We start from the raw sequence: 13,190 nt of genomic DNA, 5'->3' as shown, positions 1-13,190 counted from the left end.
CTCAGCAGTGGCTGAGCACGGGCCTCCTCTACTACTGAGAGGGATTAGGCCTTAGTTCACCACGCTGGCCTAGTGCGGATTGGTAGACTTCACACACCTTCGAAATTCCTATAGAGAACTTCTCAGATGTCCAGGTTGGTGCTTTAGCATCCTAAAAGGATGCTAAGAGTTAATATCGACTGGCAATTTCTTAAACTTAGGTCTCTTCACACGATGTTTGTGATGTTGGTAGTATTGACTGTATTGATAGTACACGTACCTACGATTTACATTTACACCGAGGAGGCATAATTAAATCAATTATCAACCCCTACCGCCGCTCGGTTGGGTATTAATTGATAGATTTAATTAAGTCGATAGACCCATACGTAATTGACAAATGGATTAAATTTTGCTTTATCTGTGTAAGTTATAGATAAATTTGTACCTTTGGTTTACCGTTGTGACCTTTGCGTCAAGGACGATCAGTAATTTTATTTTATTTCATATTTTTTAAACTTTGATTTGTAATTTCCATTTCAGAATTCTTCATATCGATCGTTTTTATTTATTTTATTTAAATTTATATATGTAGGTGTGTACAGGTAGACCTAATGCCTGAGGCAAAATCGGTTCAAAGCTGGACTTTTATAATCCTTTTTTTTTATAGAATAAGAAGACACTACCTCTATCAACAAAAATTCAAATCAGCCGTCGGTTTATCTTCACTTTCCTTTCCTAACTCACCTCATACTCACTCTCACTTACTTAAAGAACGATTTTCTAAAATAACGCGTCTTGTATATGTTTGGACATGTTTCCTACATATTAAGTTACACCGTACATGTAATAAACTCACACTCCTCGAAAGCGCAATTAAAACCTTGAACATTTCGCTAAACTTATTAGACAAGCTTATCGATATATCGGGCACTAAATCTTATTACAAGTCAAGCGAAAAACTCAGCAACTCTAATTACCCAGCCTGTGAATCGAACCCAGAAGCTCACGCCTCACAGCACTAATGCACCGTATATTTCGCCCATAATAAAGTTAAACAACTCCCAGGTACTCCCAGTTTGCATTGAAATATCAAATAAAAAAAGTCATAAAAAACCACATTATAACTTGAAACGAGGCAATTTCAAACAAGTGGAGATAGATATAAATAGGTAAATTTAATTTCAAATTCCATGTGGAATAATCACACGATGAAACAAAATTCCAGCGGCTCTACTCCGTAGAATCGTCGAACATTTCCTAACACGATCATTTTGAACGGAACTCTGTAGATTTCGGTACCTTAAAATATAAATGAAGTACTTACACTTTGATTTTCTTCCCCTCCGATTGCGATATGGTGGCGGGAGGCGGCGGCAAGTCGTCCATGGGGACTTCCTCGTTCGGCGGCGAAGGGGGCGATTTATCGAACTCAGCTATGGGCGCTAATTCCGGCATCGGCGACACCGAGTTGCTGTCCATCGCCGACAGCTTTATCGGAGACACTTTGGCTATTTTGACGGCCTTTCGACACCCCCGGTAGTTACCGGAGGATTACACCAGGATCAAAGGACTAAGCCGTTAAAATTTCACCGGAGTCCGCACAATTAATTTATTTCACAGCACTGTCTTCGGGTTTAGTGAGGTGCAACTTTCCCGATCGGGCCTCGGAAAGTTTCAAGATTAGTTCTGGAACGAGTCGAGACCTGGAAGTGATTAAACTGTTATTTATTGTACTTTGGTTTGCTCGTTTCATAACTTGGTAAGAATTAACAAATCGTACAATTAATGTTGCGGAGTCGTTGACCGGAATGTCCTTACAAATGTATAGAAATATACTTAAACACAATTTTGTACAGAAGCGTTTGTTTTTACACGCTAGTGACGCACTATAATTATGGTAAAATATATGGTGTGGTACCGTGTTTGAAACACGGAAGGACAATGTCCCTCACCCTATCAATATTGTTAAAACATTTGCCTATGGGAATGCCACGGCAGGGACTGACGCGAGCCCTAATGTAACGCGTGATGTTCCTTGTTTATGCTGGATGTAAACAAAGCGGTGACCACAAGTTGGAACGGTCTGAAAATAGTTTTGGAGTTATTATGTTTTCAAAGCGTGAAAGCGCACGGTCAATCTAAAGAAATACACCAATAAATTATTATGACTGCAAATTTCTAAGAGGGCAGAGCAAACAAATAAGTAGGTACTAGTATCTATCTCATTCCATGAAGATTACATACATGAAGTAAAAATTAAAGATATGCTCTTAAATAGGTAATTGATTTTTTTTAGAATATTGGTAATGAATTTAACTTAATTATATAAAGGTTATTAAGTAAGTCTGGTAACTCTTTTTTATTCAAATATTTTTTGTTGGAATCATGCGCCTATCAGTTAGCAACCGATTTTTTAAATATAAATTAAATACTGAGATTTCACTGAACACATACGTTGCATGTAAACAACGTTTAATTGCCGACAACGAGCATCTAATCGTATCGGCATTGTTTGTCCGAGCTATCAGGGTACGGTGATCCATTACAAAAGCAGAACACCACTTTCTCCATCCACATGGGAAAGATAAAAGTCGTGGACGAGCGAAAATACGTAATTGGCCTTCATGCATGTGAACGAGAAACTGAAAGTGAGCTAGGACGCTAATGTGGGCAACATAATATTTTATACGTTATACCCATGTTTCTTTATAAATTTACCTAACCTTCCAAATTTGTGGATCCTCGATCAGTTGTACATAAACGCTTAAAATACGATTTTAAAATATTCAGTTCCCTTTATTATTCACCTCATCAAACTCACGAAATATTTACTAGGAAATTATTCCAGCCCGAAAACGGTAGCACCTCCGGCCGATCCCGGGAGAACCGCAGCCTGCGGCAAGTACCAACAAATTCTGGAACAAAACAAATTACCCGCCGTGTCCGACAGGGATCGGCCGCCCGACCACTGCTGTGATCCACGTGGGATACATAATACATCTTGTTATATTGCACATTTTACTACATAGAGGTTTCCTTTTTTGTATTATTGTTTATATCGGAATTACATCTGTTTTGTACAATTATATAACGTGATATAAAATTTCGTTGATAACTATTTAACATCTACATTAGTGCATTCCCGAAAGATACTAGACTTTTATACGATAATTTCACGGGTCCAAAGTTAAGTCATTCTTTCTTACAGGTGGTTTTACAAATTTAGTCTTTATTGTCTCAGCGAATATAATAGTTTCCTTATGCTCTTATGAAATAATAGTTCAAAATATGTAAAGAAACATCGCGGTAACATTCCCTGGCCTTGCAAGAGTATATTAAATAGACTGCAAAACCTTAAACTGATCCAACACCGAGTTCTATACGAAACATCAAAATATATCTACGTGGGTAACTAAAACGGAAGCTGCAGTTGAAATAGTGAGTTCTAGTGCAGCGCGTAGAGGACAGAGTACGCCGTCGAGGAGTCTCCGGGAAATTAGGGCAGGACTCTCAAGCGAACCACTGTGCCAGCCTAGGCGCGTTAACGAGGACTCTATTACGAACCAAAGTGAGTCACTTTCAAGTAAAAAGGAATTGAAGGCGTGTTTTTAAAAAGAAGAGGAAAAAATTATGTTATGCTAGTTACTGACGAATTATATTTCTTAACCCAAATGTTTGTTAATTTAATTATATTAGTCAAAAACTTAGATGTTACAGAATCTTTATAATATATAAGGATGGTTTCGACTTTCATTATGTTGCTGTGAATAAGGTTGGTAATTGTTTATAATTTATATCACGCAGCAGTTGGAAAAAAAATGACAACGAAAACAACTACACTAGTTAGTACATACATTAAAAACAATAAGAAAATTTATTACATCCTTAACATAGTTGAGAAAATTGTTTATCGCCCAGTTATTCAATCAGGCATGTGTACGAAATTAACAAATTGGATTGATGACACCACGGCACCAGCCCAAGGTTGTCAGATGGGTGTTCATAACCTAAAATAGCTCTTCCAAACTTTGATCTATAGATTTCGAACAATATTATATTTTCGCAACCGGTGTGGGAAATTGTCAACCGGGTTGAAACTTGACAAACTTTAAGCAAAATCTTGAAACTTGAAGAAACTTTGTTATACTGCGGGCAGTAACCTTGTTATATTGAATTAATCTATTGAGAAACCAAACGCAACATTACCGCACTAAATAATTGTTACTAAAGTTTTATATATTATAAATTGAAAATATTATAAAGTCTTAATATTAAGTATAGGGAAGTAGAATTACCTATTTTGTCACAAACAATATTCTAAAACAACCACAAAGACTCTTATAAATAAAAAAACTAATTAAATCTAAATGTCAAAGGAAGTTTCAATGAGCGTGAGTGAGCACGGGGAAATATTACTGTGCCACTAGCACAAGGTTTCTATAAAAGCTTAATTTTATTAAAAACGTAACACGAACTATATGAAAGCAAACATAATTCACATATCTGTATAATTTGACTAACAAATAATAGAATTCATTTGTAATAAAATTATCATCCAAACCTTTATTAAAAGCTCTTATTGAAATATATTCCCGCCAATATCTCATTTCCCTTTCACACATTCATTAATCGCCTGACAAATTCAGGAAATTGGAAGTCATTCGTAATTTTAGGTAAACAGTTTTTAATATTCATTCTAAAACAATATTTGTATTGCTTGTAACGCTCGTGAGTATTAAATTCTCGTAATTCATCGGCTTCCGGCGTTATTTATTACAAAAATGTGTTCAACCAGCATAGGACTGCAATTCGTCATCGTATGTTCCCTGCAGCACCCGTTCCCGTGGCCATATGCTGAGTGATATTACAACTTGTATTCAGGACTATAAGAACAATTATTGCATGGCTATGAAGCGAGGAAGAGAACAATTTGTTATGGCCTCAAATCACTAGTGGGGTAGGCTCTCCTACGCGGCTAGATCCGTCCCACCTTGTGTGCTCGACAATTTGTTTTATGCAATACGTTCATACTGTCATACGACAACGAAAATTTCATTTTGTTTGCATGCTCCGGTATTTTACTCATACACCACATATTTCGCAATGCCTGCATACTTACCAGTCATCATGCACATAGTTATCGTATAAGATGTTTAGAAAAATTTACAGTGAATATTTTCAGTATAAAATTGCACTGGCTGAAAAGAATCCTGAGTTAATTCGGGAACAATTTAACCTATAATACCTTTGTATATAAAAGAACACTAGTTTAAATATACTTTACAAAGGAGACAGTTGATTAAAGTAGCGTGGAACAGCGCAAAGTAAACAAATGCCGTAACGACCTCATTTGCACAATTCCCAGTGTTGTAATAAAAAAGGGCGTTTATGAAACTGACAGTTTACTTATTGCAGGAAATGATGGAAACGCCAGGAGCAAAGACACTTCCGCCTAACGATGTCATACTGTGACACAGAAGGGACACTGGGGAAGGCTCACAATGAAAATGTGACAGGTCGTTAAGGTAATTAACCCGAGAATTAATTAAATTTGTGGGCTGTTAGATCATGCCGCTGATATCGGTAAGTTACGAGTCGCTCTAAATGGATTATTTTTTAATTTAACGCCAGAAATGTTAAAATATTTCTTTGTACAGCAGGATACCCCGCAAAATTAACGTAATGTTATCGCTGTTGAAATATTTTATTTTAATTTTCACAACTATGTTTAATTTTCTACAAAATTGCGTTTAGAATTATAACATCTTTTCCGAATTAAATATAATGGTTAATGCTAATTGGCACTCGAATATATACGGTACATACGTAGAAATACCTCGATTATGAAGACATACAGACATAATGATGTATAAAATCTTGTACTTAGGTGAAGAGCACCTTTATTTTAATTTTTTATTATTTCATTTAAGAATAAATATACTTCCCACATTTATCTTAATGAAAATACTGAAGCCACAAAACATGAAAGCTTCCATTAAGTCATCTACATTACGTATATGTGTAAAACTAATTAGAAATATAATAGGGGAAATACAGCTATTAAATCTAAGCATTCGCGTAAGTTGCCTCTTGAGTATAAGCTACTGTAGACACTCGACACACTTCATTTCATTTAAGACCCTTCTTGCTTCAAAACATATTAAAATCGGCCTTACGGAAACGTAAATTGAGTTTTTTTCGTAATCGTGTTTTGATTGCTAGTTTCGTTTGATTTAATCTTAATATCAACAATGTAAATAATTTACAGAGGTCTTATTCTTCGGATACTTATATATTTCCTTTATTATAATATTCAGGTAATGAAAATGCACCTAAATCAAAGATAATTTAAAAAAGTATTAAAATATCTCTTAATCCATAGATTAATTAAAAAATAGTCTGCAGTAAATAGAAAATAGCACATAATATACACTAATATATAAGTAAAGCAGAATAGTTTGTTTCTTTGACTGCGCTAATCACAGGAACTACAAAACCGATTTTGAAAAAAAATCACCAATAGGAAAATATGTATCCCGGTAAATTATTTCCCGAAGTTGGAGCCGCAGGTAAAAGGTAGTTACCCAAATTCCTGCATTTATATTACGACCTAGTTTTACAACTTATAAGAAAACATTATTCGCCTTTGGATACTAGATAACGAAAAAATAGCACGGCCTAGTGGTACTAAAAATTAATCTATACCGTTCCACTTTCACACAAAGCGTGTAAAACCAACAAAAGGCATTAATAAGGGACGAATAGAGCCTATAATACAAAATTCCAGTCATTCCGACCTTGTTATTGGTAGCGAACGCTACGGGCTACGAATGTTGTAGCAACTTATAAGAAATATAAAAAAAATTGATATGATGACAATATCGTTTTGCTGGTGGTAAGATATAATTTATATCCGCCCGGACAGCGACCATTGTTAAAGATATTAAAACCCGCCATAAGCCAACGTAAGTGAGTCGCGATGAAATGAAATGATTTATTTGAATCTGTAAAATGTTATACATTATTTAGATTCCGTCAATATTAACTCTACCGCCAGTTCGGAAAGCAGTTTTTACCAGAGAAGAACGGGCAAGAAACTCTGGTGTTGCTCTTTTCAATAAAGATAATATCATAGTATTACATAATTTAAGTTTTATTTATTTCTTGGTTAGAATCTGTAAAACATTCTTCATCACATCAGCTTTTTCTAATGTAAAATTACAAACCTTATTTTTCAATTTTAAACGTAACAATCCATTGAGAAATATAGATTCTGAATACCACCAATAAGAATAGAATGAACATACAAACGAAATACCAATGCATTTCAACGCAAACATCGCGTCTCACCGCAGTAACCAGAACGGAATACTGATTTGGGGAGAATGAGGAATATATTTTATCAACATTCACCTACTTGTGTTGGAAGTGCATTGAGTTAGGTTTCGCGTGCGCCGTGAAAGTACTACGCAAGTGGAATTCATCTAAAATAGTGATGACGCCTCTGTGATTTCTTCCAAAGTCAAATGTTAAGGAACCTTTACTACAGTTATGGCCACACAAATAGCTGAATAAACTCCGAACTTCTAACCCCTATACACGTTCAGATCAATTCATACATATTTTTTTTGAGAAGTAAAGTTAATTGCTTTTTTTGGGAGGAAAAATATGTTGGTTAAAACACAAAAGTGTATACGTGATTTGAAGTTCTGAATTTTTGTTCAGCTAATGGAGATCGTAAAAAAGCCCTACGTTTACCTATTTAGGATTCAATTGTAATTATTGCTACAAAATGATGAATATGATGATAAAATTATGCTTTATGCTATTTCGTATTTTATCGTCTCGTGTGTGGCGATAACATCAACGTTTCTGCAAATAGGAGACAAGAGCCCGACGCTAGTCTATTTCTCGATTATAGATTATACTGTATTGAACTGTTTGAAGTACTCTCATATATGTAATATTCTTGTATTAAGAGTATTATAAAAAAATATCTTTAATTCTCATTTACATGTAGGAATGGAATATAGAATAATTACGTATGTATTCAAAAGCCAAAAACCCTGGTAACGCATTTCAGGATATTTTAATTTGCGGCCGCGGGATTTCAATTACCTTAAATTAAATGTATCATTTAATTAAATTCGAACTGAAATATCGTCAGTGGCAGTTGTTTAATATGCAAATACATCTTTTTTGGCACACCGATGTTATCATCAAACAGCATAATTAATAACGTGCACGTATTTTATAATTTATATATTTTAGTTAATCAGGACTTATTTTATGATCTGGTATATATTATTCACTTTCGTTATTCTTTTAACGAAACAATCGGTACGTGCATACGTTAATTTACGAGACAGAAGATAATAATGTGGACAGTTGATTAACAATTTAAACAGCCATTTCAGTTAAGTATGTAACAATTTTTTGGGACTTAATCAAAATTACAACCGTATTAATTAATTAACAGGAACCTCTCGAAACCTAGAAGGAATCTTTATATCTATCGTAACTCGAGCAAGTTAATTCCCTAGGATAAGATTAATTATAACTTATATCAAAATTATTTACCAATTTGTTTCCTAAATTTTAAATGGGGCTACTTACAAACTCAGAATATTTACGTCTGATGATCAATTTAGGTATGCGTAAAGGAGCAGATGTACTCTACTATAGTGGCTTATAATAATAATCTCACGTTAAGAGGAAATACAGGAGGTGATCTCAACTGCCCGGTACCAGATCATGGAGAAAATCTTAGGCACATCAAAAAGCCCTAAGTTGACGTAATCAAAGGACTTAAGATTTGCAAGTTAATACCTACTCTATGGACGACTCTCAACACCTTGTGACGCAGAATAGGATTAGTTAGATAGGAAGTCGGGATATCCTTAGACAAAGAAAAAACAAAGTGTACCTAAGTATATCTACAAAGAAACTGTCAAACGAAGGATCAGTCTCCACATTGTACTTTGTTTTTTATGACTAATTTCTCGTTGAGATAAACAGATCGCAAGCTAGATAGTAACTGCCACGCCCGCTCATAAACATACAACACACAGAACTTATTAGCAGACTTATTTTTATACTCGCGTAACAAGATACATTTTCTTCTCCAAACAACCCTGCAAAGGGAACGCTGTAATTTCTCGGTGCGAACATTTAACGACTTTGCTAGGAAATAACCAAAAACCAATCAAGAGCGAAATCCAACGTGTTCGAATCAGCGGGATCACGTTTTTTAATAAGCTAAATTGCGTTGAAGCCGTTTTTGTGTTCAGTTTGCAAAAACACGTTTAGTTACCGAAACAAATAATGTTTTCTACGAAAAATAATATTAGGTATATCCAGTTAAACGATTTAAACAAAAGTGTCGTGTTCCTATTATTGCTTGAATTTCTATTATAACAAACTACGCGTCGGCCTTGACTCATACATAAATATCATCAAGCCTTTTTCCTTTTCAAGGGGTAAGCCGAGCTATACACACATCGATTCGCTATATTGTTCCATGTATAAGGTGGAACTATTGCCAGTACATTATTATCTGTAACTACTCATACTATTACGCATTAAATGGCGTAAAAATTCCAACATTCAGGCTTATTTCCTTAGTTACTGCCCTTCTTATACCTAGACAGGTGTTTCTCTCGGTCCATTTGGAATTTATACGTATTCATACCCGGACAAATGTTTTACATAGGTCATTACAAATTAGGTCTATTACTATTTATCCTCCTCGTTCTCTACCAGAGACTGCAATTACAGTACCAAGGAGGCACTAGTATGTCATTCACTTTCTCAAACAGCATTGGCTCATAAAAAATTCAGACTTTTGTATTCCAGAACATATGCAGTCAGCAATATCGGAAGTTTAAAACTACAAAATACGACCGTATTTAATATTAGCACTTATGACCAAGCGCACATTTCCTAGGTAATTTAAACTTACATAATGTTACAGATTTGTTCAAGGAACGCATTGAGCCGCAGTGAAAGTTGTAAAGAGCGTAGATTGATAATATAATCGATAATAATATCATAAATGCGACAGTCTGCACGTCTGCTAGTTTGTTAGCTCTCTAGGACTTAAACTATAATTATTAGAATAGAGAAATGTATTGAAATTTCAAAGGAGACATCCTAATAGGATTCTCTGTTACTTAGTAAAGTTGCGTCGACCCCGCACAGAAACGAATAAGGGCAGGAAATGGCAATAATAAGACATATCAATACGTTGATATTTGTATCATGTTAAATATATTCTACCAGTGGCACAGGGTAAAATTTTCAGATAGGGAACCCAACACAACATATAGTTCTAATATGCAAAAATGCGGTCTACAAATCGTTGCAATGATAATTAAATTTTACATATGTTACGAAAGGGAAGTCGGCAAGACTCGGGCCATTTGGATGCTTCGCCAGTCGCCACTGTAGTCTACATTTCATATCTCTGTCCATTTATGACAACCAGCTTATGTAGATTTGTGCTAGAACTCAGTGACTCTACTAACGTAGCGTAGCGTTTCCACGTTTTTATTGTTATTATTATTTTTTTGGATGGTCTACATTACACACGTAATAAGTTACAAACTGCGAAACTGCCTACACGTTCTTTTAATTTTATCTATTTCACTCTGGCAATATGACAATATTAGAAGGTTTTACCTGTACATGTGGCTTCTTGCTTTTTCAAATAAGGGGACGCGACACCTGAAAGTAACAGCGTTGGTACGTATTTTCCAAAGTGTTTGGAGTATAAAAGTCATAAAAAAATTATTTACCTTTAAAAAACGGATGCAAAGTACAGTGACTCAACTTCATTAAACTTGAACAGATAGAAAACTAATGGTCAATATCGACTTTGCCCTCCATAATGTTGCTAAATCTTGGACAAATTGCTCTCAGAGGGGGAAAGAAATACGATGCTTTGAGATGTAGCGCTGACGATGAACGTTGCGTATACCCAGCGGAGCTAGTAGAGCAAACAAAGCAAAGCTTTACCAAATGAGGATAATCTTTCTTCAAAAGAACTTCCTTCCTCTTTGACTCGTACAGATCCAAGTGAAAACTAAACTGGAAAATGGAGCAGTGGTGAATCATTAAATTTTCCCAAAGGAAACGCGACGCAACAAATGGGTACTAGTGCATAAATACGGTCTGGAAATCATTCTCATGATAATTAGATCATACAGAAAATCTATGTAAAGTGAAGCCGACTGGAATAGAATTATATAGACCATTAGTTACTGAAATGGAGATAATGCAACTGCGAATACTTGGACCTAGCTAGTTATACGATCAAGGGGAGCATTTGAGTATATGAGTCCGTAATTATCAATGATACAGCTTAAATATTCCTGGAGACTGTTCATAAATGAGAAGGAAACGGGATGGCCATACCCTTCAATAATTAATATTATAGGAGTTTAAAAACCGTGAAGTATAAGAAATATGGAAAGTAAATTAGTTATTCATAATACATGCATTGCCACGTCTCTTCGAGATTGTTTGTCCTCATAGATATGATACGTAATCAGTCCAATTTTAATCTGAGTTTGTATAGTTTATTTACGAGTAACTAGGATAAATAAACCGTGTATGATATGGAAGAATACTAACTACATATTAATCAAATTACATGTTACGCGTTATTTATTCAACTCGTAACACTATGAGGTAACCATAACTAGTTGTATTACGGTCAATTTGATTTATAACAATTTACTACGAAGATTGTTTTTCTGTTCGAATAATGGTGTCTGTGCAATCGCTTTCATAATAAAAGCCATGGAAGATATGGTTATAATCTTACATAGTTACATTCATATATATTTAATGTTTGTAATTTTTTTATGTTATTCTATAAGTATATATAGTATAATCAAATATACCCGTATTATATTATTAGATATTAATCGTAATATAGTCTTCGTGGTAGAGTGGGCGATGAGAGATGGATGTAATACCATAAGTTACCAGTTCGATTCCCGCATATGTTTGTGTAATCTACAACTCGAATCTGGATATGATGAAGACGAATATCTCCTATAGTTCCTAACAATCATTTTTATTTATTATAAGCTTATAACTTCGCCCTATAAAATTCTCAAAAATATTACGTTAAATACAAGAACCGGAAATATTAGGTGGGAAAATTATGCGACTATAAAAGCGGACGTTTGCCGGCCGCACCGGCAGCACTCGTCGGAAGGCGGGATATCTTAATCCATTGTGATTGCGGTTAATAAAACATTTTAAACCGCATACAAGTATTCAATAAATTATTTAAATAATGTGGCATATATCTATATAATAGGCATAATTAAGATACTAAGTTCTTTGCCTAAAAAACAAATGAAGCAATGATTACTTTTTATATAGATTTTACTATAACAATCAGATTGTTTAAGAGTTACTATAATTCAAAATGTCATAAGATTTTATATATATTCTGCACAATAGAGATTTCACAAATGTAAATCATATAAAACCGCTTTTCATGATACGAGAGCACTTTATTTGCAAAGATGCATAAATGGAGCAAATATACAGAGAACAGTCACGTAGTCCTGTACATATCTAAATAGATATAAACATGGCAGGCGGATGCTGCGCGCTACAGCCTCCCCGGGCGTAGTACGTCGAACAAAGCGATGTCCCACCCTATCCAGGACCCACTTCCTGCCTCCATTCTACCGCTTCCGGTCAACTCGGCCGCAACACAAATTCATGTATGGAACAAGCACTCAAAACGGCATATCATTATTTTATATACACTTTTAAGTAGTAAGTATGCAATTTAATAGACGTACGGTGATAGATGAGATGAGTGAGAGAGACAGGGGCGTACGTGGCGCACGTGTGGCGACTGGAGCGCGGTCCGCGGGCTACTGGCACCGGCAGCCTCCGGTCCTCCGGCGGGGGCGCGGAGCTGCGCGAGCCGTGCTTTCCATTAAGGAACACAGCTACGCCGCCGTAGCATCGGTCGCCGCCCCGGCCGCTCACGGGAAAGCTCCCAGCCCTTTTGATTTATCCTTCAAACTCGCAACGTAATGTCTCGTAGCCTTATGGGAAAATGTTTTCCACGGGCGTATTTATAGCTTTCAATGCTTAACGAGTCGTATTTTGAGGGCTTATGGTTGATGATTTTAATGAAACGTTAATGAAACTGCTTTAGAATTATTTGAGACAAA

The 13,190-nt window shown here is 35.4% G+C and overlaps 1 protein-coding gene across 2 annotated transcripts in view; it reads right to left on the bottom strand.

Moving 5' to 3' along the window:
• The window catches only part of LOC115454807 (cytochrome b561), a 53,450-nt gene extending 40,587 nt beyond the window's left edge, over positions 1–12,863 (bottom strand). The window contains exons 1-2 of one of the 2 annotated variants that reach the window (XM_030183522.2): positions 12,810–12,863; positions 1,307–1,685 (exon numbers count right to left, since the gene is read on the bottom strand). In XM_030183522.2, the coding sequence (XP_030039382.2) occupies positions 1,307–1,461 (155 nt within the window). In that variant the 5' untranslated portion in view covers positions 1,462–1,685; positions 12,810–12,863. The remainder of the gene's footprint in view (positions 1–1,306; positions 1,686–12,809) is intronic. The other variant, XM_030183528.2, reaches the window with a different exon arrangement.
• Between the last annotated feature and the right edge of the window lie 327 nt (positions 12,864–13,190).

This window comes from Manduca sexta, chromosome 17 (assembly GCF_014839805.1).
Source record: "Manduca sexta isolate Smith_Timp_Sample1 chromosome 17, JHU_Msex_v1.0, whole genome shotgun sequence".
Taxonomy (NCBI): Eukaryota; Metazoa; Arthropoda; class Insecta; order Lepidoptera; family Sphingidae; genus Manduca; species Manduca sexta.
Note: the sequence above shows the minus strand (reverse complement) of the source record. Positions and strands in the feature narration are given on the sequence as shown.